This window comes from Alligator mississippiensis, chromosome 8 (genome assembly GCF_030867095.1).
Source record: "Alligator mississippiensis isolate rAllMis1 chromosome 8, rAllMis1, whole genome shotgun sequence".
NCBI lineage: Eukaryota > Metazoa > Chordata > Crocodylia > Alligatoridae > Alligator > Alligator mississippiensis.
The window spans coordinates 29,264,728-29,290,043 of record NC_081831.1 but is presented as its reverse complement, the minus strand read 5'-3'; the positions used below and the strand labels follow the sequence as shown (position 1 = coordinate 29,290,043).

The 25,316-nt window shown below is 49.5% G+C and overlaps 1 protein-coding gene across 9 annotated transcripts in view; it reads right to left on the bottom strand.

Annotated features, from left to right (window-relative positions):
• Positions 1–25,316, bottom strand: part of ENOX2 (ecto-NOX disulfide-thiol exchanger 2) — a 201,205-nt gene that overhangs the window by 55,311 nt on the left and 120,578 nt on the right. For 8 of the 9 annotated variants that reach the window (XM_014598592.3, XM_059732597.1, XM_059732598.1 and 5 more), the window contains 3 exons: positions 1,995–2,201; positions 1,462–1,500; positions 644–877 (listed from right to left, as the gene is read on the bottom strand). In XM_014598592.3, the coding sequence (XP_014454078.1) occupies positions 644–877; positions 1,462–1,500; positions 1,995–2,201 (480 nt within the window). The remainder of the gene's footprint in view (positions 1–643; positions 878–1,461; positions 1,501–1,994; positions 2,202–25,316) is intronic. The other variant, XM_019498136.2, reaches the window with a different exon arrangement.

Below are 25,316 nucleotides of genomic sequence, written 5' to 3'. Positions count from 1 at the left end.
TACCTCTGACAGACATTGCCTTATCTGTAACATGGGGAAGTAATACCTACCAGTCTCCTAGGGATGGAAGGGAAGGGTCTAGCTCAATAATTAGGCTTGAAAAATGCAAATGCATTTGAGTTAAAAAACTGTCAAATTTGAACTCAACTAAGTGAACTTTCCTGTAGCCTAATGGGTACTTCACAGAGCTATATGTTGGTGACTGTCAAAATTGTAGCTAGGAAAGAAAAATCAGTTCTTCCTGTTCGTGTAATGAACGCAAGTGAGGGAAAATCAGCACAGCGATCTTCGGACACTGGCACTGGCCCAGGCACAGGAGGAAAGACTGGAGTAGGCTCTTTTAGACAGCATGAGCTGACTTTTCAATAGGGCCCAGTGAGCCACCTTCATAATAATGTGAAAACATCTTTTGCTGCATTTGCTATTTCTTTAAAAATAAACAGAAGTTAACCACAAATAATTATGAGTAACTTGTACGTTATGTTGACATTAATACATGTTGGGGCAGCACTGCACCTAAAGAAATATGGAAACTAAGTGGTATTATTATATCAGCCAACCTAAAGAAGTTACTGAAAATTGGGTGTGTTCCATGCCTCAGTATCTGCTACAAAAGACAACCAGAGCCTGAAGAGCTGCATACCTTTCAGCTTCTCAGCAACAATACTACACTCATGGTCCGAGTAGTGGACAACAGGAGGTGGGGAGGGAGGGTGAAATCTTTCTTCCTCCATTCTTCTGCGATGGCGCTCCTCTCTTGCCAACATCCTCTGTTTACATTCCCACTCATACAGATCATCTCGCGCTTGAGCAAAATCAACATGGAGGCGTCCAGTGTCTTTCTTGTCAGTGCTAGAGCCTAGTCTGATTCGATATCCTGTTGGTCACAACAAAAACACTGAAAGCCAGTTTATATGATAACTCAGCTATACAGTGGCAGTTCCTCCAACCCCAGCTACGTACTATAGAGCCTCCCTGATGGTTCTGTAAAATTAATGAACAAAAAAGTAGCAGTGCTTATAAGAGGGCACAGGGTATATGATGGATATGCAAATACTGCCTCCAAAGCAGTGAGTATTGTGGCTGCTTTTTGTGTACAGGACTGAATGAGCTTGGTTGCACACAGAAAAGCATCCAAAACCCACATCCTTCTAACATTCCATACAAACAAAAAACTCCAATGAAGTGTAAATGGAGGCTGAGATAGGAAGAATTTAGCACAGCCTCCCTGTCACTGGTAAGGAATCTCTCTCTTTCCTCCATGAACTTTTCCATTGATCTTCACTGTTAGAGAGACAGAGAGGTGAAAAAGATTGCAATACCACTGGTAATTTTAATCCTTGCAAAGTCAGTAGTGCCTTAAAAAAGTTACGTTGGCCTCAGCTGAAGAGAGTAATGCTCTAGAAATAATAAACTTCAAGGGCTGTAAAGGATTTATGTGAAAATGTCTTAAACTCCTACCTTCCCTACAACCATGTGAACCCAGTCTCATGCACTGACCTGTGAAATAACAAAAGCAATTACAGTTTAACCATATCCTAGTAAAAAGTTAGGAAATAAATTACAATCAGTTCAATGCATGCACTGGTGGTCACTACCATGAATGTGGTTCCAAGCTGGTTGCATTCAGGCTTTGTGCATCTCAGTTACACAGCTCTACACATTAAATATATTCAAAAGAGAACTTTCAGCCCCATAGAAACTGTAATAGGGAAGAGGCATAACAAGCAGTTTTTGCACCCCAGGCAACAGTAGCCACTGATCTTGCACCCTGCCTCTGAGTAAGCACCACAGGCTAGTGCCCCTTCTATCAATAAAGGCTGGGAAAGCCCTAATTAGACAAAATCTAGCAGATTAAAGGACTTTCCAGTGACTCTTTAAAATCAGGAAAGCTACTAAACATGATTAAAACAAATAACAAACAGAGGAGGAGACAGTGTCCCAAGGATGATAGAGTGCCTGTGCTCCATTACTCAAAGTAAAGAAATGCCTACCAGAGAGATAAAGTGCCTTGTCCACCATGAACTCTTCAGCAAAGCGGATGTGACAGAAATTCTTTTTACTCTTTCGAATTGCTATGATCTCTCCACACTGCTCAAAAACCTCAGTGATGATCTGTTCAGTTCCATTTTCTGGCAGGCCTCCAACAAACACTGTCTTGCACCCTGGGGGCCTTTCTCTTGTTGCAGGAGGAGGAAGATCTAAACAAAACAAGAGATAAGACACTGCAGGTTCCTAAGGTCCCTCAGCATATGCTTTCTATTCATTCACCCTTGAGCCCGGCGAGCCAACCACCCTTTCACTACCTTCTTTGAACATATGCTTAGCTGTAGTATATCTCAATTTATCAAGTACTGGCATCTACACATTTAACCAGACATTGCAAGCAGAACTTAGTCACAAGTGAGTCTCCATGCACAGAAACCCAGGGTCTAAAAAAACCTGAATTGTCTTCCCAATATTAGTAACTGTACATCTGGGATGTAAGACACACAAGTCCATATACATAGGGCAGATGCTGGCGGCAGAGTAGTGGTGATAGAGAAGGGCTCTCTAAGTACCAGAATTTTAAGAGCACCTGCCTAAAAAGCTAGAGACCAGGTTCGAGGTCATGCATTATTTAGCGCCATTCCCCACCACCACCCCCGCCATCTTTTGAAGCTGAGCTATTATTGCCCCTTGCATTTACTAGTCACTGGAATTAAAAGGATGGATGACAGTGCTAGGACAAGTTTAGCACCTCAGTGCTTTAGGCCAGCAGCAATTGCAGAGCCACACATCCTCTGACTTGCTGACTTCTTTCCTGTGAAGACCTGCCTGCCTCTCCCATGGCCAGTGGGTGAGCTGCCAGCAGCCCCTGAGCTGAGGGGGCTCTGGACCTTCCCTCCATGGTGGCGGTACCCCCCCAGGGCCACCCAGGTGGGCAGCTAGCGGGTAGGTGCTGCCTCAGCTCTCAGGCAAGGTAATTCTGGGCCATTCTAGCCCACCACCAGAAAATACTGCTGACCCCTCTGATTAGAAATAGAAGACATGTAGATTCAAACTCCCTCTATGGCTTGGGTGGAGGGGAGGGACACTAGAACCAGGATATTCTGCTTCCTTGGCAAGTGCCCTAGCTTAAAGGCCAACGATAATCAAACAGGGCGCCACAGCACTCTGCGGTGCCAGGACAGCTTTTGAAGGGTTCCGCTAAGAGTGAGGTGATAAATGAAATAAATGCAGGCTGATGAGGATATTATGTCTGATGAGGACATAAGCACAGGCTCTTCTCTTCCAGCTGCTCCTTCTCCCCCCATTCACTGCAATGCGGGCTCTTCCCTACTGACTGCTCCTCCTCCTTCCTGCCCCTCTACAAGCAGGTAAGGACTAGAATAAATACATTTTTTAAATGAGGTGCTGCTCAGTTAACAAAAGTCATAGAGGGGTGCCTCAAGTTTAAAAAGGTGAGAACCCCTGCTATAGGCTAAAACATTATGGTGGGGAGGTATCAACCTTTTTCTTCCTGTTTACTGCTGCACCAGAATTTCAGGTCTTATATTCCAGAACATGTACACAGGGCCGTGTACCTATGCAGCCAGAGCACAATCTACTGTGCATGCTCAGTAGTCATGGGGACTTATATGTTCACACTGCATGTGGAGTAGGATAGCATTCTGTGCATAGGTGCCACAAATGGCACTTACCCAGCTGAGTAAGTACCATTTAGGCATGTAAAATGAAATAGTATTCTGCCCAATATGACTCACTTTAGAAGTCTTGTCATATCTTACTGCTTTCTCATGAAGAAAGTCACACCTCAAGAGCACTGACAGCACAAGTCCAGACATTGTGAACACCCAAATGATTGCAACAGGCAAGAGCTGATAACCAGCCCAGAGCAATAGGGCAATTACACAGCTTGAAGTACAAGAATCATATTTTCCTAGTCCTACAAAACCAAGGAGCTATGTTATATATTCCTGACTGTTATTTAATGCTACCTTCTCTGTTAACTATAAATATCCAGAGGCATCTCTTCTATAGAGCAAGCTCTTCCTACAATAGAAACTAACGATAATGTCTTTGAAATAACTAGATGACTTCATTGCCCCTCTCCCTCATAAAAAATAAGGCGCGCTTGTCTGCCGGCGCATGAGCTAGCACGGAGTTTGCGCAAGAGGGTACGCGGGAGGGCCCAAGGCCCTGCCTGTGAGCCCCCAGGGTAGACAGTCCCAGCCGTAGCCAGCCTACCAGCAGCATGACCCTGATGGGCATGCGCCACACCCCTCGGGTCCCCTTGGGATCTGCAGCCCCCCCTCTGGCACTTCAGAGACGGCCACCCAGACGGAGCCCACGGTTCCGGGCTCCACACAGACGGAGCCCCTGGTTCTCGGCTGCGGGGGCTGCCTGTCCCTTTTTCAGGCTCTGGGGCCCGGGAGCATGGCTACTTCCCCTTGTGGGGTCTGCTCCCTTTTGGGGTCTCTGGCGTGCCACCTGGAGGAGCTCCAGGCCACAGTCCAGAGACTGTGTGCCATCAGGGACTGTGAGCAGGAGACTGACTCCTACTGCCAGGCCCTTCTCCCCTGGGAGGCGGAGGGTAGACCACGGTCTCCCTCCAGGACAAGGGAGGACTCCGGGACCTCCCATTCTGTCCAGTCAGGGGCCTGCTTCACCAAGGCCCCTGCCCTGCCAGAACTTAGCAACAGGTATGAACCTCTTGCAACCCCAGCAGAGCCTGCTGAGTTGCCAGCTCCCACAGGCAACACAGGCCCAACTGCAGCTACCGCCCTCGCTCTCCCCAAGACAAAAAGTAAAGTGTTTGTTGGGGGAGACTCCCTCCTGAGGGGGACTCAGAAGGTAATCTTCCGCCCCGACCCCTTAGCCTGGGAAGTTTGCTGCTTCCTGGGGGCCCGCATCCGAGACACTGCAGAGAAGATCCCTAAGCTCCTCCAGCCCACTGACCATTATCCCATGCTCCTTATTCATGTGGGCACCAATGACACGGCTCAGAGCGCTCCCAGCTGGGTCATGAGGCGCTACAGGGATCTGGGCTAAAGGGTCCGGGGGCACAGGTGGTGTTTTCTTCGATGCTCCCAGTCTCGGGGTACAGGCCGAGGAGGGAGAGGAGGATCCAGGTAGTGAACCAAAGGCTGTGGCGCTGGTGTCATCGGGAAGGCTTTGACGTCCATGACCACAGCCTGCTCTTTGGCAAGAGAGGCAGTGAGCTGCTGGGAAGAGATGGCCTCCACCTCTCTCCCCTGGGGAGAAGGCTCTTCTCAGCCAGACTGGCTGACCTGCTCCACCGGGCTTTAAACTAAGCCTGCTGGGGGTCGGGGGGACTACCGCCACTGCTGGCCCGCTGAGCAACCCTTGCAAAGCCAGCAGGCCAAGGCACTTAAGGGAACCCACCCCTGCCCCAGCCCTGGTACAATCTGTGAGCAAGACAAGAGCCCCCAAGGGGACACTTGCCTGCCTGTACACAGGAGTTTGGGGAATAAGCAGGAGGAACTCGTCCTCCTGATTAACACAAATAATTATGACATCATAAGGATAACGGAGACCTGGTGGGACCCCACCCATGGCTGGACCACGGGTATAGACGGCTATACCCTGTACAAGAGGGATCGAGTAGATAAAAGCGGCGGGGGTGTAGCTCTCTATGTTAAGGAAAGCTATGCGTCCCTACAAGCTGATGTTGGTGACCAGGGTGGATGACTGGAGACCCTCTGGGTTAAAATCCGTGGGGAACACAGCACAGGGGACACAATGGTGGGAGTCTATTACAAACCTCCCACCCAACGTCAGGAGCTTCACCAAGAGTTCACCTGGGAACTGGCTGAGGCCGCATGCTCCAGGACCATGGTTGTCATGGGTGACTTCAATTACCCAGACATCTCGTGGGAGGATCACTCAGCAAAATCCGAGCGGTTGCAAAGCTTCCTATCGTGCGTGGATGACCTCTACCTGACTCAAGAAGTCTACAGGCCAACGAGAGGTAATGCGCTGCTCGACCTGGTACTGGCTACTGGGGATGACCTAATCGGCAACCTAGTGATCGATGGAAAGCTGGGTGACAGCGACCATGAGCTGATCACCTTCACCTTCCACTGTAAAGCTGGCAAGTCAGTCAGCAACACTGAAGTCCTTGACTTCAGGAAAGCCAACTTTGACAAGTTCAGGAGGCTTGTCAGTTTGGCCCTAAGGGACCACGACCCCAGGGGGAAGGGAGTCCAAGAGGAGTGGTTGCTCCTCAAGGGAGCGATCCTCAATGCACAAGCTAATTCTATTCCATCTCGGAGGAAAGGCAGCAAGAGGGCACAGCAGCCCCCCTGGCTCTCCAGGGATCTAGCAGACCTCCTGAGGCTAAAAAGAAAGGCCTACAAAGGATGGAGGATGGGAGTCACCTCCAAGGAAGAATATTCTGCACTGGTCCAGTCTTGCAGGGAGCGAACCAGGAAAGCCAAGGCTACAACTGAACTCCAACTAGCTCCAAGCATCATGGACAATAAAAAGTCCTTTTTTCAGATATGTGGGGAGCTGGAGGAAAAGCAAGGGCAACATTGGACCCCTGCTGAACCAGATGGGACAACTAACAACTGACGCCCAGAAAAAAGCCAACCTATTAAATGGGTACTTTGTGTCGGTCTTTCATCAGTCCCATGGGACGCCCGTGCCCACTATGGGACAGGGAGGTCCGGGTGAGGGAGATCCCCTGCCCTCCATCAATGCTGACCTCGTAAAGGAACACCTTGGGAGGCTGGCTGGATATCTTCAAGTCAGCTGGCCCTGACAATCTACACCCCAGGGTACTCAAGGAGCTGGCGAGCATCTTAGCCCAGCCTCTGGCACAGATCTTTGAGAACTCTTGGCACTCTGTTGTAGTGCCCAAAGACTGGAAGAAAGCCAATGTGGTGCCTATCTTCAAGAAAGGGAGGAAATTGGATCCAGCAAACTATAGGCCCATCAGCCTGACTTCTATCCCGGGGAAGATCTTAGAAAAGTTTATTAAAGAGGCCATCCTTAATGGACTGGCCAAACCCAACATCCTGAGGGATAGGCAGCATGGGTTTGTTGTGGGTATGTCTTGCTTGACCAATCTCAGTTCCTTTTATGACCAGGTGACCTATTACCTGCACAAGGGATAGAAGAGATTGATGTCATATATCTTGACTTCAAAAAAGCCTTCGATCTGGTATCTCATGATCACCTCTTGGTGAAACTGGCCAATTATGGCCTTGGGTCCACCACAATCTGCTGGCTGGGAAATTGGCTCCATGGTTGGACCCAGAGGGTGGTAATTTACGGAAGTCAATTGTCATTTCTGTGACCAGTGGGGTTCCCTAAGGCTCTGTCCTTGGACCCATATTGTTCAACATCTTCATTAATGATGTGGACATTGGAGTCAGAAGTGGACTGGCCAAGTTCAACAATGACAGCAAACTTTGGGGCAAAGCATCCACACCTGAAGACAGGAGGGCAATCCAGGCTGACCTGGACAGGCTCAGGAAATGGGCAGATGAGAACCTGATGGTGTTTAACACTGAAAAATGCAAGGCTCTCCACCTTGGGAGGAAAAACCTGCAGCATCCTTATAGGCTCATCAGTGTTATACGGGCTAGCACTATGGAAGAAAGAGACTTGGGGGTCATCATTGACCACAAGATGAACATGAGTCTGCAATGCAATGCTGCAGCTAGTGCAGCAACAAAAATGCTGGCTTGCATCCATAGATGCTTCTCAAGCAAATCCCAGGATGTCGTTCTCCCATTGTACTCGGCCTTGGTGAGGCCGCAGCTGGAGTACTGCATCCAGTTTTGGGCCCCACAATTCAGAAAGGATGTGGAGAAGCTTGAGAGAGTCCAGAGAAGAGCCACGCGCATGATCAGAGGTCAGGAAAACAGACCTTATGACGACAGGCTGAGAGCTATGGAACTCTTCAGCCTGGAAAAGCGCAGGCTCAGGAGTGATCTGATGGCCATCTATAAGTTTATCAAGGGTGACCATGAGTATCTGGGGGAACATTTGTTCACCAGAGCGTCCCAAGGGATGATGAGGTCAAACGGTTATAAACTACTGCAAGACCGTTTCAGGCAGGACATAAGGAAGAATTTCTTTACTGTCTGAGCCCTCAAGGTCTGGAACAGCCTGCCATCAGAGGTGGTTCAAGCACCTACATTGAACACCTTCGAGAGTAAACTGGATGCTTATCTTGCTGGGATCCTATGACCCCCACTGACTTCCTGCCCCTGGGGCAGGGGGGTGGACTCGATGATCTTCCGAGGTCCCTTCCAGCCCTAATGTCTATGAAATCTATGAAGATTTCTGAGCTAGAATGGCAGACCTCCTGGATAGAGCTTTAAACTAAGATCACAGGAGGATGGACTGGTGATTACTGGTAGAAGCCCAGGAAATCACAACCATGAACCCAGCACACCAGGGAACAATAGGAAGTATATTCTGACACCAGCTGAAGGACAGGATTTTCCTCAGCACACCAAGAAGGCTAGGGCCTCAAATGGCAGGCTTAGTTGCCTGTACACAAATACCAGGAGCATGGGGAACAAGCAGGAGGAAATGGCCCTCATGCTGACCAATAAACATTACAATCTCATAGGGATAACAGAGACCTGGTGGGAGTCCAACTATGACTGGACCACAGGTATAGAGGGCTACACTACACCTTGGAGGGATCATGTTGGCAAGAAGGGTGGGGGAGTTGTTCTCTACATAAAGGAGCAGTACACCTCTCTGGAAATGGAGATTGGCACTAAACAAAGGCAAATTGAGACCCTCTGGGTCAAGATACAGAGTGAGCACGGAGAAGGGAATTTGATTATAGGAGTTTACTATAGACCTCCAAATCAAGAGGAAGAGTTTGATCAGGAATTCTCTAGAGAACTGGCAGAGGCTGCATGCTCTCAGAGCATGGGTGACTTCAACTACCCAGACATCTCGTGGGACGAGTGCTCAGCAAGATCTGATCATTTGCAAAGCTTCCTCACTTGCATTTTGCCCCCGTGCTGCAAATTGGCAACGCAGGGCATCTTTCAACATTCTGTGCATGCCGTCTGTGGAACCACAAACTGCACATGCCCGCATGTCTGGACACAGCTAATGAAGTGATTGTGATTTCAGAAAAACAGTTGAGATGGGGCAAAAGCCCCAAGAGTTGTTAGAAGCTGACAACTGATATTCAGAGACTGTTCATGGACTGCCTTCACTGCAGTCAACCTAGTGAAGGTGTCCTTCGCTCAAGGTTCTGCAGGACTTTTCCTTGTAATTTACAGAGGATAGAAGTTTGTGGAAACAGGTACATGGTTTGCCCTTGCACCACAATGCTCCTAACAATATCCCCAATTTTACAGGCCCCCATGATTAATGCTGACCTGACCCTCCTTCCTGACCTAAGAACCAACAGAAGATATACAAGGAATGACATTCTACTATTTCCTGGTCATCTAAGTGTCCAAATGTACTTGTCTAAGTGTCAAAATACCACTTAAATACCGGTTGGTATTTTCTTCCCTAGGCATGTAACTCTGTGCACATGGGCAACCACGCATGACTACGTACACTCCAGACTGGGTATATGTACTGTCAACAAAATAAGAGCAAAAACCTCCCAGCTTATCCCTTTAATAACTGAGCAGCTAGGGTACTCACCTATCCTAAAGAGATCTGAAACTGGAACCTCTCTAGCTTCCTAGCACAGCACTCTAACCACCAGAGCAAGCAGAGCACTTTAACCACCACAGCACAGGTCAACCATCATCATATCTCTTCTCCAGCGCTCTTTCTGAAGCTGATCTACTAAACCACTATGAACAGAGTTACTATGGGAGAAATGTGAGGCCAGGAGGATGACTGTGAAATAGAGAGTGTGTGCCTCTGTTTCTGGTCTGGAAGGAAGGGGCACTGGGTTCTAGCTGGAGCCCTCGCTCTCACTGAGGCAGAGGCTTCATCACTGTTCTGTCCTCCAGTCATTTTATCTTGTAGCTCAGCTTCATAAGGAGTGCTAGAGAAATACCTGGATAATGGCTGACTTGTGGTGTGGTGGTGGTTGGAGTGCTGGGCTGGGAAGCTAGGCACATGTAGATTCAAATGCCTTGTGGATGAAGTCCTATAACCAAAAACTGTAGAGTGCTTCATTTCTGTTCTTGAGTCTAAGTGTGATAATTGTGAGTTTTGGCCAACTCCATTTCTGTGCATCTAAGGCCACTGCGCATCCACAAGGGGTGCATCTATTAGGGCTGTGCAAAGCTTTGGGTGGTGTTTCGATTTGGTGGAGATTTGGCCCAATTCGGTGGCCAAATCTCCAAATCCAAATCAAATCAGGGGACCAATAAAAAGTTCCAAATCGATTTGAAGTTCTCTGAATCTTCAGACAAGATTCAGAGAGCTTTGATGATTCGGGCAGTCACTGCTGGCTGCAGCAGGGAGTTGCAGCCGGACTCAGAGCTGGTAATTAGGAGGCAGGGGAGGGAGGGCTGGAAGAAGGGGGAAGGGACCATGGGGAAACCCCTGCCAAGCCCCATCCCCTGCCCAGGGTCCCCTCAACCCCCGCCCGCTCCCCCAGCCCCGCCATGGCTGCCCCACCTGCCCCAGCTCCCAGTGCTTTAAAAAAAAGGCCGCACACACCGGATGCTGCTGGGTGGGGGGGCAATCCCCACTTCCGCCCACCACCCCCCAGCCCTCCCACAGCTGCCCTGCCTGCCTCAACTGACCCTTTAAGAAAAAAAAGAAAAAGAAAAAAATCCAAAGACTCACCAGCTCCTGCAGCCGCCTCAGGGCTTCGGGAGGCTCATGCAGAGCCCCCAGTGCAGTGCACGGCAGCAGGGATCACCCCCCTACTCAGCAGCACCTGGTGAGGTGGGGCTTTTTTTTTTTTCAAAGTGTCAGGAGCTGGGCAGGGCTGCCCAGAGGGTTTGTGAGGCCTGGGGCAGGTGTGATTTTGGGGGCCCCCCACTGCCCCCTACAAGGACTCGTGTGTGTGTGTACAAAGCTGAGGGACCACGTACGACAATTCTTGCACACACTCATTACATGTGAGAATTCTCACCTGCGGCTCCTCTTTCCCTTGCCCTGGGAAGTGGGAACAAGAGGGCTTTCCCCACTTGGTTGCTGTGGCAAGGAGAGCTAGGCAGAGAGAATTTACCTTGGAGACAGGTTACTAAAGCAAAATGACATTAACAGTTTGCAGGTGAAACATTTATTAAACTTATGCTACAAAGTTATAAACTTAAGAACAAAATGAGAAGAGGAAAGTTTAAGTGAAGTATTTCTTTCTCGCCTTCATGGATTCAAAGTCATCAATTACATCATCATAATTTATTTGCTTTGTACGTGCATTCTCCACTGAGAGCATGATCAAATGGTTCAGCCTATCCTCCCTGATTGCTGATTGCAGGTAGTTCTTAATAATCTTAAGCTTATTAAAAGTGTGTTCCCTGGATGCAACAGAGACTGGCAAGGCAACGAGCATTCTCAAGCAAATGCATATTTGAGGGAACACAGGTTCTACACCTTTGCCATAAATCCAGTTGAGAAGTTCAAGTGCAGTGCCCATGGCTTTTCCAGAGGTGCACAAATTTGAGTCTTTCCTGATTTTGTCGAACAGGCAAAGTTCTTCTTGCAACTCATCCTTGTTCACATCTCGTGGGTATGTGATGGACAGAGACTCCGCAAACTTCACAATTTCTTCATCCTCTGCAACAACTGGTGGGTCAAGTATGGGTGAGGACAAGCTTGAGAGTTTTCCTATGGTCTCAGCTAGGCTTCAGAGATCTGAGAGGAGCAGATCCATGGCTGTGGTGAACACTTCAACCCTGAATTTATCTTCAGGGGAAGAGACTGCGTGTTCTGTATTGGCTGGCTCATTCTGGAAATGCTTTGTCCTTCGGATTCTTCTGTGTCTTCTCTTGAATTTAGTGGTGATACCTAGCCCCTCAGCGATGACCTTAGCTTCCATGAGAAGACTTGGCCAGGAATCATTCAACTGTTAAGTTTCTTCCAGGAGGCTGTTGACATGTTGCACCCCTTCTTCTATTGTGAGCTTGGATCCTTGGACAAGCTTGCTTCGGATATTGATGGACAGCAATATCTTGTACCACACTGTAGTCAGAAGGATGAACTCAAAGGATTGCATCCACTCAATGAGACCTGAAACATCAGCCTGAGTTTCTGCTGTAAAGTCTAATTCTTCCTCAATTTTGAAGAGAAAATCCAGCATCCCTTTAGGATTTTTCACGAAGGGGTGAACAATATCAATTCTCGATCTCCATCTAGTTGTTGACACAGAGTGAAGAGAGAGTCCTGAAGTTTCCTGAAGAATTTTCCATCTTGCAGGACTGCATGAAAATACAGTGTACAGCTTCTGTACATTTCCAAAGTCTTTTTTCACTTCAGGGATCTTCTCCATGGTTGGGTACCACATAGGTTCAGAGAGTATGCACTGCAAGGTGAAAACAGTGCCTGAGGATTTTCATCCTGTATCCTAGTTTTCACACCTTGGTATTTCCCAGACATGTTTGAAGCACTGTCGTACCCTTGGCCTCTACAGTTCTGCAACTCTACCTTACACTCTGCCAGTACTTTCTTTATCTGCTCCGTGATGTCTACTCCTTTCTTTTTAATACAGTCCACCATTTTCAGAAATTGTTCCTGCACAGCCCATTTTCCATCTTTTTGAGAGAGTCCAGCGAAGAGCCACGCATATGATCAGAGGTCAGGAAAACAGATCTTACGATGACACACTGAGAGCTATGGGTCTCTTCAGCCTGGAAAAGCACAGGCTCAAGGGTGATCTGATGGCCACCTATAAGTTTATCAAAGGTGACCATCAGTATCCGGGGTAACGTTTGTTCACCAGAGCGCCCCAAGGGATGACGAGGTTGAACAGTTATAAACTCCTACAAGACCATTTCAGGCTGGATATAAGGAAGAATTTCTTTACTGTGCGAGCCCCCAAGGTCTGGATAGCCTGCCATCAGAGGTGGTTCAAGCACCTACATTGAACACCTTCAAGAGAAATTTGGATGCTTATCTTGCTGGGATCCTATGACCCCAGCTGACTTCCTGCCTTTGGGCGGGGGGCAGGACGCGATGATCTTCCGAGGTCCTTTCCAGCCCTAAAGTCTATGAAATCCATGACATTTTTCATATACATCATATGATAAATACCAACTGCTCAGTATGCAAGGCATCGGGCATCCCATCTACAATGATTCCATAGTAGCGAGCATTTCTCACCTCCTCAAGAATCGTATGTAGTACTTTCTTGGCACATACCTTCAAAAACTCATTCTGACTGTGCCAGGACATGTAGTGTGCTTGCCTTCTCTCGCCAGCCATTTGATGCTCCATAACAGTTTCAAGGTGGCAGTCTTCAGATCTTGACTGTATTTACTGATGAACTGTACAGTAGAAAGGAACAATCTGCAGCTGTCATGCTCTAGGGTAGAATGTGATCCTATATATAGATGCTTTGCATTTAAGCACTTTTTGAAGCACGGAAATACGTAAACCTGAATATGTGTTATGTCTAATGTTGTTATTTTCCTTGGCAAACATAAAGAAAACAATATATATCATTTCAATTATTATATTCTTGCAAATTCATTTATGACTTTGACCCTTAAGAACCTACAGAGCTTACATTCACTCACTGCTTGAACCCTATCCCCTGGAGGTCTTTCTGTGACAACAGGCTGGCTCTGCCACCGATCCCTCCTTAAACCTTCCCTGTTCCTTCTCTCCTCACAACAGACTCTGTAACCAGAGCTACTCGACCTAGGCTCTAGGCTAGACCAATCATAAGCCTGCCTGATCAATCTTGCCTCTACTGCTGCTCAGAGATAAAGAAAGATGTTACCTTACCATGATTGGTTTAGACTCCCCCTTGGACATCAATGTAACAATCAGTTAAGCCTCAAATTAGCATCTGTTTCACACACAACTATATATAATATTTACTTTACAGTTGGGGACGGGTCCCCTATGTCACAATTACATGTTGAGAATGATTCAGTGTCATCTTACACTCTAATACACCAATTTCCTTTTTTTATGAAAACAAAATACTAAGAATTCTGGTGAGCAATGTCACAGGGCAGGAGCCAATGGTACACACAGGAGCTGAGGCAGGGGGCCCTTGATTTTCAGGGGCTCAGGGCAAATTGCCCCAGTTGCTCCCCACCCTGGGCAGCCCCGGAGCCTTTGGGCAGGCAGGGCAACCATTGCCGGGCTGGGAAAGTGGGCGGGGGATGGGCCTGGGTGATGGGCAGCAGCCGAATCTCCGAATCAGATTCAGCCGAATCGATTCGGGACAGTGATATGAATCACCGAATTGAATCACTGTCTCCCAATTCAGCCAAATCCAAAGCGAATAGTAGCCGCTTCACACAGGCCTAGCATCTATCTGCCCTGGCTGCTATTGCACATGCCCAGTCTTCACAACAATGTAGGTGTGCACAGTCATCCAAGTGTGCAAGATCACATGTCCAAGAACAGAACGCCAGCTTGTGCAGAAGTGGCATCTTCAGCATTTAGATGACCAGAAAGGGAACAAAATGTCACCCAGGGTTTCTATTGGAAGTCCCATTGCCCATGCTGTCTCAATACTGAAGGAGATGATCCTGTTTCATGACTCTGCCTCTTGAAAGGGTCAAGCAAGTTACAGGCACTCCCACAAGAGAATAACTTTTAACAGAGAAAGGATGCATGATTATCTCTTGGGGAGGTTCAAGTACCTTTCACATGCAGACTGGATTATAAGGTGCTCACTGGCTCCTCCCTGCAATGCAGAGCTAGTCAGTGCCCTAGGACTGACTGAATAATTTTGACCCCTCACTACCATGAAGAATATCTCACTGTTTTCGAACAACTGCTTCCTTAAATAACCTGGATGTTCCTCCTACCTTCCTCAGCTGCAGTATCCCACTAGGGAAGTCTGCACTTTCAGCTGCTCTATGGAAAACCTTTGCTCTGGACCCTCTGCAAACATCATAGTAATGCCCATGTCAGAATCTGGGATCTCCCAGGCCGCTGTAAAGCTCCCAAAGATCTGCATCTCCTGCCCTCCATCCTGCTTGAGCTACAGCTGCCACACTTTCCTTGGGAATTTTAAAAGTGTAATATTAAGGACTCAGTGACTTTAGGGACAGACCACTGCCACACACTTAAAAACCTCCAGCCACACACTTTAAAACCTCATTGAGCCTCAGTCTATCACTGCACTCCTTCTCTACTGTGGGCTATCACTCTCGGGGGGAATCAGTCAAGAGGGCTGAGGAAGCATTCTGCACTGACCTACTCTTTCAAACCTGGCCTAAGGGTCCCCACTAAGCCATTTTGGTGAAGGGGATGTTGAGTGAGGCCATGATAATGTGGATACCCCAATACTCACCAGCGAGGTTAGCATCTGGCTATAAAGACAACATTCCTTCCAGGCAGCTGAGCCCTGGACAACAAGAATATGAAGGCAGGATGAGGGTATGGAATGATGACAGGTCATCCAATTGTAACAATGACAGGCTAGATGGGTGAGAGGCTGGCAGAATGGCTGGCTGGTACTTCCTGAGGTCCATGCCATCCAAGCTGTCCCACCCTGAGGGAGGGCATATTTCCTGCTTGACAATCCAAACAGGAAAAGGGTATCCTCCTGTTTCTCCTTTGGCTGCAACTGGATTGGGGCTTGAGCCAGACCCTTCTTATGGTCCCCTGCCCTATGTCATCATCAGGGATCCGGGTTTCCGTTTCCAACAGAAAAACAGAGAAAACCACAGATTTCCCATTTTTATCAAAGAAAACGCAGATTTTCCCTTTTAGAAGAGAAACCCATGGATTTCCCCCTTTTGCAAAGAGCTCTGCAGGCTGGCAGAGTTCCAGCCTACAAGAGCTGTTTGCAAAAGGGGCGGGAAACCTTCAACCTTGCCCAGAGGGGAAGGGAGAGGGGGAAGGGCAGGGCCCAACACTTGCACTTATTGGAGGCTGCTTCAGGCTCACTCTTCTTGCTGGAGGTAAGTGGGGCTTGGATGTTGCAGGGCAGGGCTGGGGGCGGTGGGAAGGGAAGCCGGCTATGGGCTGAGGGAGCAGGGAGGTTTGCAGCCAGGTGGGCACTCCGGCTGGGAGGGGGTTTGCAACCATCCCAGTCTTGGCTGGAGTGCTCAGCCGGCTGCAAACCCCCGCCACTCCTGGCCAGCTGCAAACTGAAGTGCCCATCCAGCTGCAAACCTCCCTGCTTCCTCAGCCGCTAGCCAGCTTGGGCACTCCAGCCAAGAGCACGGGACATTTGCAGCCTCCCTGCTCCCTCAGACCCCAGCCAGCTTGGGCACTCCAGCCAAGAGCACGGGACATTTGCAGCCTCCCTGCTCCCTCAGACCCCAGCCAGCTTGGGCACTCCCCGGCCAGGCAGTCCAACCAGGAGAGCTCAGCCTGCTGCAAACCCCCGCCACTCCCCACCAGCTGCAAACCCCACCTCCCAGCCAGAGCACCTGGCCAGGGAGTGCCCAAGCTGGCTGGGGTCTGAGGGAGCGGAGAGGTTTGCAGCTGGCTAGGCACTGCGGCCGGCGGGGGCATGGGTTGCAGCCTCCCCCGCTTCCTCAGCCCCCAGCCAGCTTGGGCACTCTCTGGCTGGGGTGGGGGAGTTTCCAGCCAGCCAGGCACTCTGGCCAGGAGCAGGGACTGCAAACCCCACCTGCCAAGGCCGGAGTGCCCGGCCAGCTGCAAACCCTGGGTTGCAAACACTGCGCTCCCCACCCTGATGCCCTCCCCCAGGCCCTCCGGAGTGCAGCGTGTGCGACTGGCATGGTAGGGTCACAGTGGGGCCACGCACGAAAGCTGCCTGCTGCTGCAAGCTCCGCACTGCCTTGGCCACACTTCCTATGGGCACAGAAGCAGCACACACCCATCCTGCCTCCAGCCCCCACACAGATCTGGGGGGCATGGGTCCTTCCTGCCCCCCGGGAGTGCACCCTGCCACTGGGAGCCAGCCCAGCCCGAACCTGCAGCAAGCAGACAGCAGGGGAGAAGCTGGCTCATGCTCCTGCTATAGCAGCTGCTGCCCCACAGTCCTAGCAGATGGGGGCCCCCTCCAGCAAGGGGCACAAGCAGGGTTGGGAGGCTGGGGGGGAGGGAAACTGAGGGACACCAGCACGGCTGTGGGAGGCATTAATTTTAAACATGGATTTGGGGATTTTTATCAAAGAATTTGTGATTTTTTTATCACGGAAAACGAGGATAAATTTCATAGACATTAGGGCTGAAAGGGACCTCGGAAGATCATCGAGTCCAGCCCCCTGCCCAAAGGGCAGGAAGTCAGCTGGGTTCATAGGATCCCAGCAAGATGAGCATCCAGTTTGCTCTTGAAGGTGTTCAATGTAGGCGCTTGAACCACCTCGGGTGGCAGGCTGTTCCAGACCTTGGGGGCTCGGACAGTAAAGAAATTCTTCCTTATGTCCAGCCTGAAACGGTCTTGTAGTAGTTTGTGACCATTTGACCTAGTCGTCATCCCTTGGGGCGCTCTGGTGAACAGACGTTCCCCCAGATACTGGTGGTCACCCCTGATAAACTTATAGGTGGCCATCAGATCACCCCTGAGCCTGCGCTTTTCCAGGCTAAAGAGCCCCAGGGCTCTTAGCCTGTCATCGTAGGGTCTGCTTCCCTGACCTCTGATCATGCACGTGGCTCTTCTCTGGACTCTCTCAAGCTTCTCCACATCCTTTTTGAATTGTGGAGCCCAAAACTGGATGCAGTACTCCAGCTGCGGCCTCACTAAGGCCGAGTACAACGGAAGAATGACGTCCCGGGATTTGCTTGAGAAGCATCTATGGATGCAAGCCAGCATTTTGGTCGTTTTACTAGCTGCAGCATCGCACTGCAGGCTCATGTTCATCTTGTGGTCAATGATGACCCCCAAGTCTCTTTCTTCTGCAGTGCTAGCTAACATAGCACTGCCGAGCCTATAAGGATGCTGCGGGTTTTTCTTCCCAAGGTAGCGAATCTTGCATTTATCGGCGTTGACCACCATCAGATTCTCCTCCGCCCACTTGTTGAGCCTGTCCAGGTCAGCCTGGATCACCTGCCTATCTTCTGGTGTGGATGCTTTTCCCCAAAGTTTGGTGTCATCGGTGAACTTGGCCAGTCCGCTTCTGACTCCAGTGTCCACATCATTAATGAAGATGTTGAACAGTATGGGTCCAAGGACAGAGCCTTGGGGGACCCCACTGGTCACAGGACACCACGATGAGTGACTTCCATCAATTACTACCCTCTGGGTCCGACCCTGGAGCCAGTTTTCCAGCCAGTGGATCATGGAGGACCCAAGGCGACAATTGGCCAGTTTCTCTAAGAGGTGATTATGGGAAACCAGGTCAAAGGCTTTTTTGAAGTCAAGATATATGACATCAATCTCTTCTCCCTTGTCCAGGTGATAGGTCACCTGGTCGTAGAAGGAAATGAGATTGGTCAAGCAAGACCTATCTGCAACAAACCCGTGCTGGCTATCCCTTAAGATGTTGGCGTCGGCCAGTCCATTAAGGATGGCCTCTTTAATAAACTTTTCTAAGATCTTCCCCGGGATAAAAGTCAGGCTAATGGGCCTATAGTTAGCCGGATCCGCTTTCCTCCCTTTCTTGAAGATAGGCACCACATTGGCCTTCTTCCAGTCTTCGGGCACTACACCAGAGCGCCAAGAGTTTTCAAAGCTCCGCGCTAGAGGCTGGGCTATGATGTTCGTCAGCTCCTTGAGTACCCTGGGGTGAAGTTTGTCAGGGCCGGCTGACTTGAAGGTATCCAGCTTCTCAAGAAGTTCCTTCACGAAGTCAGCATCAATGGAGGGCAGGGGATCACCCTCACCCGGACTTCCCTGTCCCGTAGCGGGCATGGGCATCCCATGGGACTGATGAAAGACTGACGCAAAGTACCTATTTAATAGGTTGGCTTTTTCCTGGGCGTCAGTTGTCAGTTGCCCCATCTGGTTCAGCAGGGGTCCAATGTTGCCCCTGCTTTTCCTCCGGCTCCCCACATATCTGAAAAAGGACTTTTTATTGTCCTTGATGCTCAAAGCTAGTTGGAGTTCAGTTGCAGCCTTGGCTTTCCTGGTCTTCTCCCTACAGGACCGGACCAGTGCAGAATAACCCTCCTTGGAGGTGACTCCCATCCTCCAGCCTTTGTAGGCCTTTCTTTTTAGCCTCAGGAGGTCTGCTAGGTCCCTGGGGAGCCAGGGGGGCTGCTGTGCCCTCTTGCTGCCTTTCCTCCGAGATGGAATAGACTTAGTTTGTGCATTGAGGATCGCTCCCTTAAAGAGCAACCACTCTTCTTGAACTCCCCTTTCTCCGTGGTCATGGTCCCTTAGGGCCTCACTGACAAGCCTCCTGAGCTTTTCAAAGTCGGCTTTCCTGAAGTCAAGGACTTCCGTGTTGCCGACTGACTTGCCAGCTTTTCGGCGGATGGTGAAGGTGATCAGCTCGTGGTCGCTGTCACCCAGCTTCCTATCGATCACTAGGTCGCCGACTAGGTCATCCCCAGTAGCCAGTACCAGGTCGAGCAGCACTTTGCCTCTCGTTGGCCCATAGACTTCTTGAGTCAGGTAGAGGTCATCCACGCACAAGAGGAAGCTTTGCGACTGCTCAGATTTTGCTGAGCGATCCTCCCACGAGATGTCCGGGTAATTGAAGTCACCCATGACAACCATGGTTCTGGAGCATGCTGCCTCAGCCAGTTCCCGGGCAAACTCCTGGTCAAGCTCAGGACTTTGGGTGGGAGGTCTATAGTAGACTCCCACCGTTGTGTCCCCTGTGCCGTGTTCCCCACGGATTTTAACCCGGAGGGTGCCAATATCGGCTTGCAGGGACGTGTAGCTTTCCTTAACAGAGAGCTACACCCCCGCCCCTTTTCTCTACACAATCCCTCCTGTACATGATCTCTGGTCATCATTGTGGTTGGATGAATCTGGCTTCACCCTAGAGTAGGTAACTGGGCTTGATGGAGTAGTCACCTGCAAAGACCTGTGAAAGCTCCTCAGAGTAAGGGCAGGTCACTGATCAGCAGGGATCCTCGTTTTCTCTGATTAAAAATCGCAAATTCTCTGATTAAAAACCCAAAATCTGTGATAAAAATTAAAGGTCCCCCACAGCCCCTCCCAGCGTTGCTGGTGCCCCGCACTCCCCCACCCACAGTCTCAACAGCCCTCTTGATGCCCCTTGCAACAGCCCCCCCAGACCCACAGACATGCAGAAACATACACTGACACCCACCCCAGCAGGTAAGTGTGTGTGGGGGGAAGGGGCGCAGCAGGGCGGGGGAAAGGGAAGGTGCTGGGGGGTAGATCAAGAAGGAGCAGGATGTGCCCCTGTGCCCGCTCCCAGGAGCAGGGCCAGGGGGTGGGGGCAGGGGTGCCACTCTGTGGGCCACACACATGCCAGCCAACCTGACAGGAGGTTCACACACGGAGGCCGCCACCGCAACTCTGCCACTGCACCAAACACTACCATCCCACAGCCACCTGCACGGCTTTGTGGGAAAGTGATGCAGGGCACGGCAGCAGCAGTGCAGTGGCAACCACTGTGTGCAGGCCACATTATGTGCCGCCCAGCCAGGGGGTGAAACAGGGGGCTTGTATGCAGCGGCATGCCCCGCAACCTGCTGCATGGCTCCACAGCAGTGTGGAGTGGTGGCGCCTGCATGCAGGGTAGGGGGGTTTTGCGGCCAAGCGCCATCATGGCGGAGCCATGCCCTTTGCCCCTGGATCCTAAAGGTAAGTGGGGCTTGAGGGCTGTGAGGCAGGCCTGGGGAAGATGGTTGGGGGCTGAGGGAGTGAGGGTGGGTACTGCCGGCCTCAGGCAGCACATTGCAGGTGGGAGCAGGGCCCGGGGGTGAAGGCAGGGGTGCCCCTCTGCAGGGGTCTTTGCAGGCAAGCGATGTGAGGTGTAGTGTGGTGGTGCCTGCCATGTGAGCGCCACACACATGCTGCCCAGCCGCCTGCCCAGGGGAGGGGGAGAGGGAGGATGGCATGCAGCCGGAGCACAGCTCTGTGGCCAACTCTGCAGCCACGGCAAGGGATGGGGTGCAGGGTGGGGCTTACCCACGGCAGCTGCTGTCGCTTACCTGGAGGCCTGTGACAGTGGTTACGGCTGCTGCCTACAAAACCTCCTGCTGCTGTCGCAGAGCTGTGCTCGGAGCTGTGTGGCCGGCAGCAGCAGTGCAGTACAGAGCAGGGAAGTGGTGCAACCATTCCCATCCCCACCACCACCCCGCGTTGCACCACTGCCGCTGTGCTCCGACCGCATGCCAGCCTCCTTCTCCCCCTCCCCTGGGCAGGTGGCTGGGTGGCATGTGTGCGGCCCGCACACGATGGGCACCACCACACTGCACCCTGCATTTCTCACCCGCAAAGCCCCCCTCAGAAGGGCATTCCTGCCCTCACCCCCTGGCCCTGCTCCCAGCTGCAATGTGCCACCTGGGGCCGGCAGCACCCCCCACTCCCTCAGCCTCCAACCATCTTCTCCAGTCCTGCCCCACAGCCCCACTTACCTCCATGCTCCAGGGGCGAAGGGCAAGTTTGAGCCTGAGCCCAGCCTTGGCTCTCTTAGAGGCTCAAGTCCCGCCCTCCCCCCTCTCCCTCCCCCTCCACAGCTGGGGGTTTCCCACCCTTTTTGCAATTGACTGTTGCAGGCTGGAGCCGTGCCAGCCTGCAAGAGCTCTTTGCAAAAGCGGAACATCCACGGATGTCTCTGCTAAAAAGAGAAATTTGTGTTTTCTCCGATAAAAACAGGGAAACCGTGGTTTTCCCTGTTTTTCCATGGGAAACGGAAAACCCGGATTCCTGCTGATCATATACCCAAAATACAGTTGGTGCCACGGGCTATCTTGAACCTGCAGTCAGGACCCCTTTCCCCCAAGATCTTGATCTTGCTATGCTCTTTGACTTCCTGGACTTCCTTGATAGCAGGAAATGCTGGTACTGTCTTTCATTGCTTTAGTCTTTCTAAAGTTGAACAGTACTCCAGAAGCCTTCTAAAACACATGGAGACTCCTGTAGCCTTTTACTTTTCTCATGCATTGTCACCAATACTCTGATGTTGAAAAAGAAAGATCAGATGGTATCTTACCCAGCTTTTCCTCCACTACACCGCAGGCTTCCACGCACAATATTTTGATTAATGAATCTACTAAAAACACTTCAAGCAGCAAGCTCAGTGGACCTGTCTAACCCCCACCTTCAAATCAACAAGCTTCTTACTTAGCCATTACTACTTGGGCACAAGCTAGTTGGGAAGTTAAATAAAACTATCAATCAACCTATAAAATCCTAGGGAGCTGCATAAGCAGAAAGGCTCGTCCACAGAAACTGACAGCCCACCCTTCCAAAAAAACTTGCTTTGCTAAAGAGAAAGACAATACCCTTTCCTATGGCTCTGTGCAATGACTTCAAAGATTTCCCAGAGATCTGATAATGCATCTGTTATTACATATGCTTTTCTTTGCCCCTGACTCTGTTAGGTGAATTAACTTGGGTGCCACTCTAGCCAGTCTCTTTAACAAGATTTTAGGCAGGATTTTGTAACCCATGTTCAAAAGCATCAGAGGGCACCAGTTATATAGTAATGTCTTGTCACCCCCTTTAGCTGTCAATATCAAAGCCCAAGTTGTACATGCACTGCACTTAAAAAATGAGAGACTTTTGTCAGGTCACCAAAAACAAGCTGTTCCTTGCAAATGATAAACTATCAGAAAAAATATAGTGTAACTGGACAAATTCAAAACATTAATGGAAACAGCAAAAGTCACCCCTTTGCCCCCAGAAATATCTCCCTACCAAATTTAAAATTCTTCTGTAAACCAAGAAATAATTATTTTTTCCAAAAAATGTTGCAAGCTCTTTTTTTAATGGAATATTGGGCAGCCATCACAATAAGGGAGTAACAGTGATAGTAATGTGATGGCTGCCCAATATTCCATTAAAAAAGGCTTGCAACACTTTTTATGGTTCTCAGATCATTCACACAAGATAGTTAGACCATACCGCCTGCTGTCCTTTTGAAGCACTCTAGAAGTCACAGCACATGATCACACTTGATCTGATTACTAACCTATGGAAGACAGTGTAGCAGGGATGATAAGTCATAGTCAGGGGGCTACAATAACTAGGCCAGTTTAAATCTTGCACAGATTCATTCCCTAAATAAAGTTAAGTTAAAACATAACTTTGAAAAGCTAGATTAATCCTGCTTATGAATTAGGGGACTCTTGTCTTGCGTACTCCAGTGCAGAGAAGCTAAAACATGCATGGAACTTGAAAAGGCCTGCACTAAGTGTCAGAGCAGGCTGGAGGAGAGAAAGAATCCTGCAAATGTCAGTTACAACCAAGAAAGATCTGGAATTAAACATTTCTAAGATCAGTAGGGCTGAACATTTCACAATTAAGAATCTTAGGAAAATTGTCTGAGAAGCTTACTGGGCTGTTACAATTCATTTTTTATTAATAGAATTCCTACCTGTATGGAACTGTCATAAATGCCATGTAGACCACCAAAGAAATTAATATTTAGATGACCAGGAAAGAACAGAATGTCCAGCTGGTTGTTAGGCTACTTGGTGATGAAGGTGACCCACAAGAAATACATGACCATGAAAACAAGACAGAGGGATATACCAACTAGTAGAGGAGAAAGAGTTGAGAAAAGGGTCTGTTGCACTATGGAGTGAGGAGGAGAAACAGGCAGAAACAGGCAGATGGGATTGCTTGGAAAGACGGAAAAGAGCCAAGGGAAAGTACCAAGGATCAGAACCTAATGTATAACGAGGATGATAATTCAGAAAACTGAGAGAGAAAACAAAGGTAGGATGATCTACAAGCAAAGGGAAGAACTGAAAGGAAAGGACCAGAGATTCACACCAATACTGAGAAGAGGCAGATCTATGGCATTAGGAACTCCTTGTTTTAAAGAACTGAGAATGTGGGCAGACATTCATGTGAAGTGTTTCAAATTCTGCTCCAATTTGAAATGCTTCAAATGGGGGCAGGAAGGATGGGTGGCCCTGCAGTGTTGTGCATATAAACAGCCCACTAGGGCTGTGCGAAATTTCGCCGCCCGTTTCGTTTCAACACTGTTTCGACTCATTTCGAGCTCGAAACAGTGAAATCGAAACGAAACACAGAGCTTCAAAACAGCCTCAAAACAAAACGAGGCAAGTTAAAACGTTTTGAAATGTTCGAAACGTTTCGAGTTTCGAAGCTCAAGCTGGGCTTGCCTGCACTAGGGAAACAGAAACTAAGTAAGGAGAGGGAGGGGGAAAAGGGGAGAAGGGGGGGAAGGAGTGCTTTCATTATTGACTGTGTAGCTGGCCAGTGACTGTCATCCTTCCCTGAGGTCCCTTCCAATCCCAATGCTCTGGGAAGGGATGGAAAAACTGCATAAAAGGCAGCATTGTTTGAACTGCCCTGCTTTCTGCATTGGTGTCAGTTAATGAGCTGTATGTTCCAGCAGCTCAGCATCAGACAACTATGGCTAGCAGTACCGATCTTCTAAAGGATTCCCTACTTGCTAGCAAGAGGGATTTCAGATTCAGAATACCTGTTTCTTTGAGGCTCTTTTATTTTATAATAATCATTGATTCACTCTTTTGAATTCTATAATTATATTGGATAAGATTACTGTAGGATTTAATTTATATAGGAAGCAAAATACATATATATTTTATTTCTACACATTTAAAGCTTTGCAACATACATTATAGAATGTATATAGGGACAAAGGCATATTTCTATTTTATACATTTCTTATTTGCACCACACACCTACCAAAGCTCTTGCAGCCACACTTATGAATTTATACAGGGACTAAGCCATATACTTGGCGTTTCATTTCACATTTCTTATTTGCCTCACACACACCCCTACTACTACCACCAGTGCTCTTGCCCCCATAGTTTTGAATTTATACAGGAGCTAAGCCATGTACTTGCCATTTAACATTTTTTATTTGCACCAGACATGAAGCACACCATGAAGCGTGGTGGAAAGGCAGGTGGCCACACTGGCCAGCCTTCAGGGAGGGGTGAAAGAGGGGGTAGAGGGAGAGCTGCAAGTTCCCCCAACTACCTGTGGGATGGTGCCTATCTGTCCCTCACAGGGCACTGGTGTGACCAGTCAGGCCGTCGGTGGGTTCTCCTTCAAGCCGAGGTGATGAATGAGTCCCACACAGCGACAGAGATAATGGGGACCATGAACCGCTTGGTGCAGGGATGGCTCACTGGGCTAGGCAAGCTCACCCACAGGTTCATGGTCACCAACAATAGGGCCAATGTGGTCAAGGCGGTCCGTGATGGCAACTTTGTTT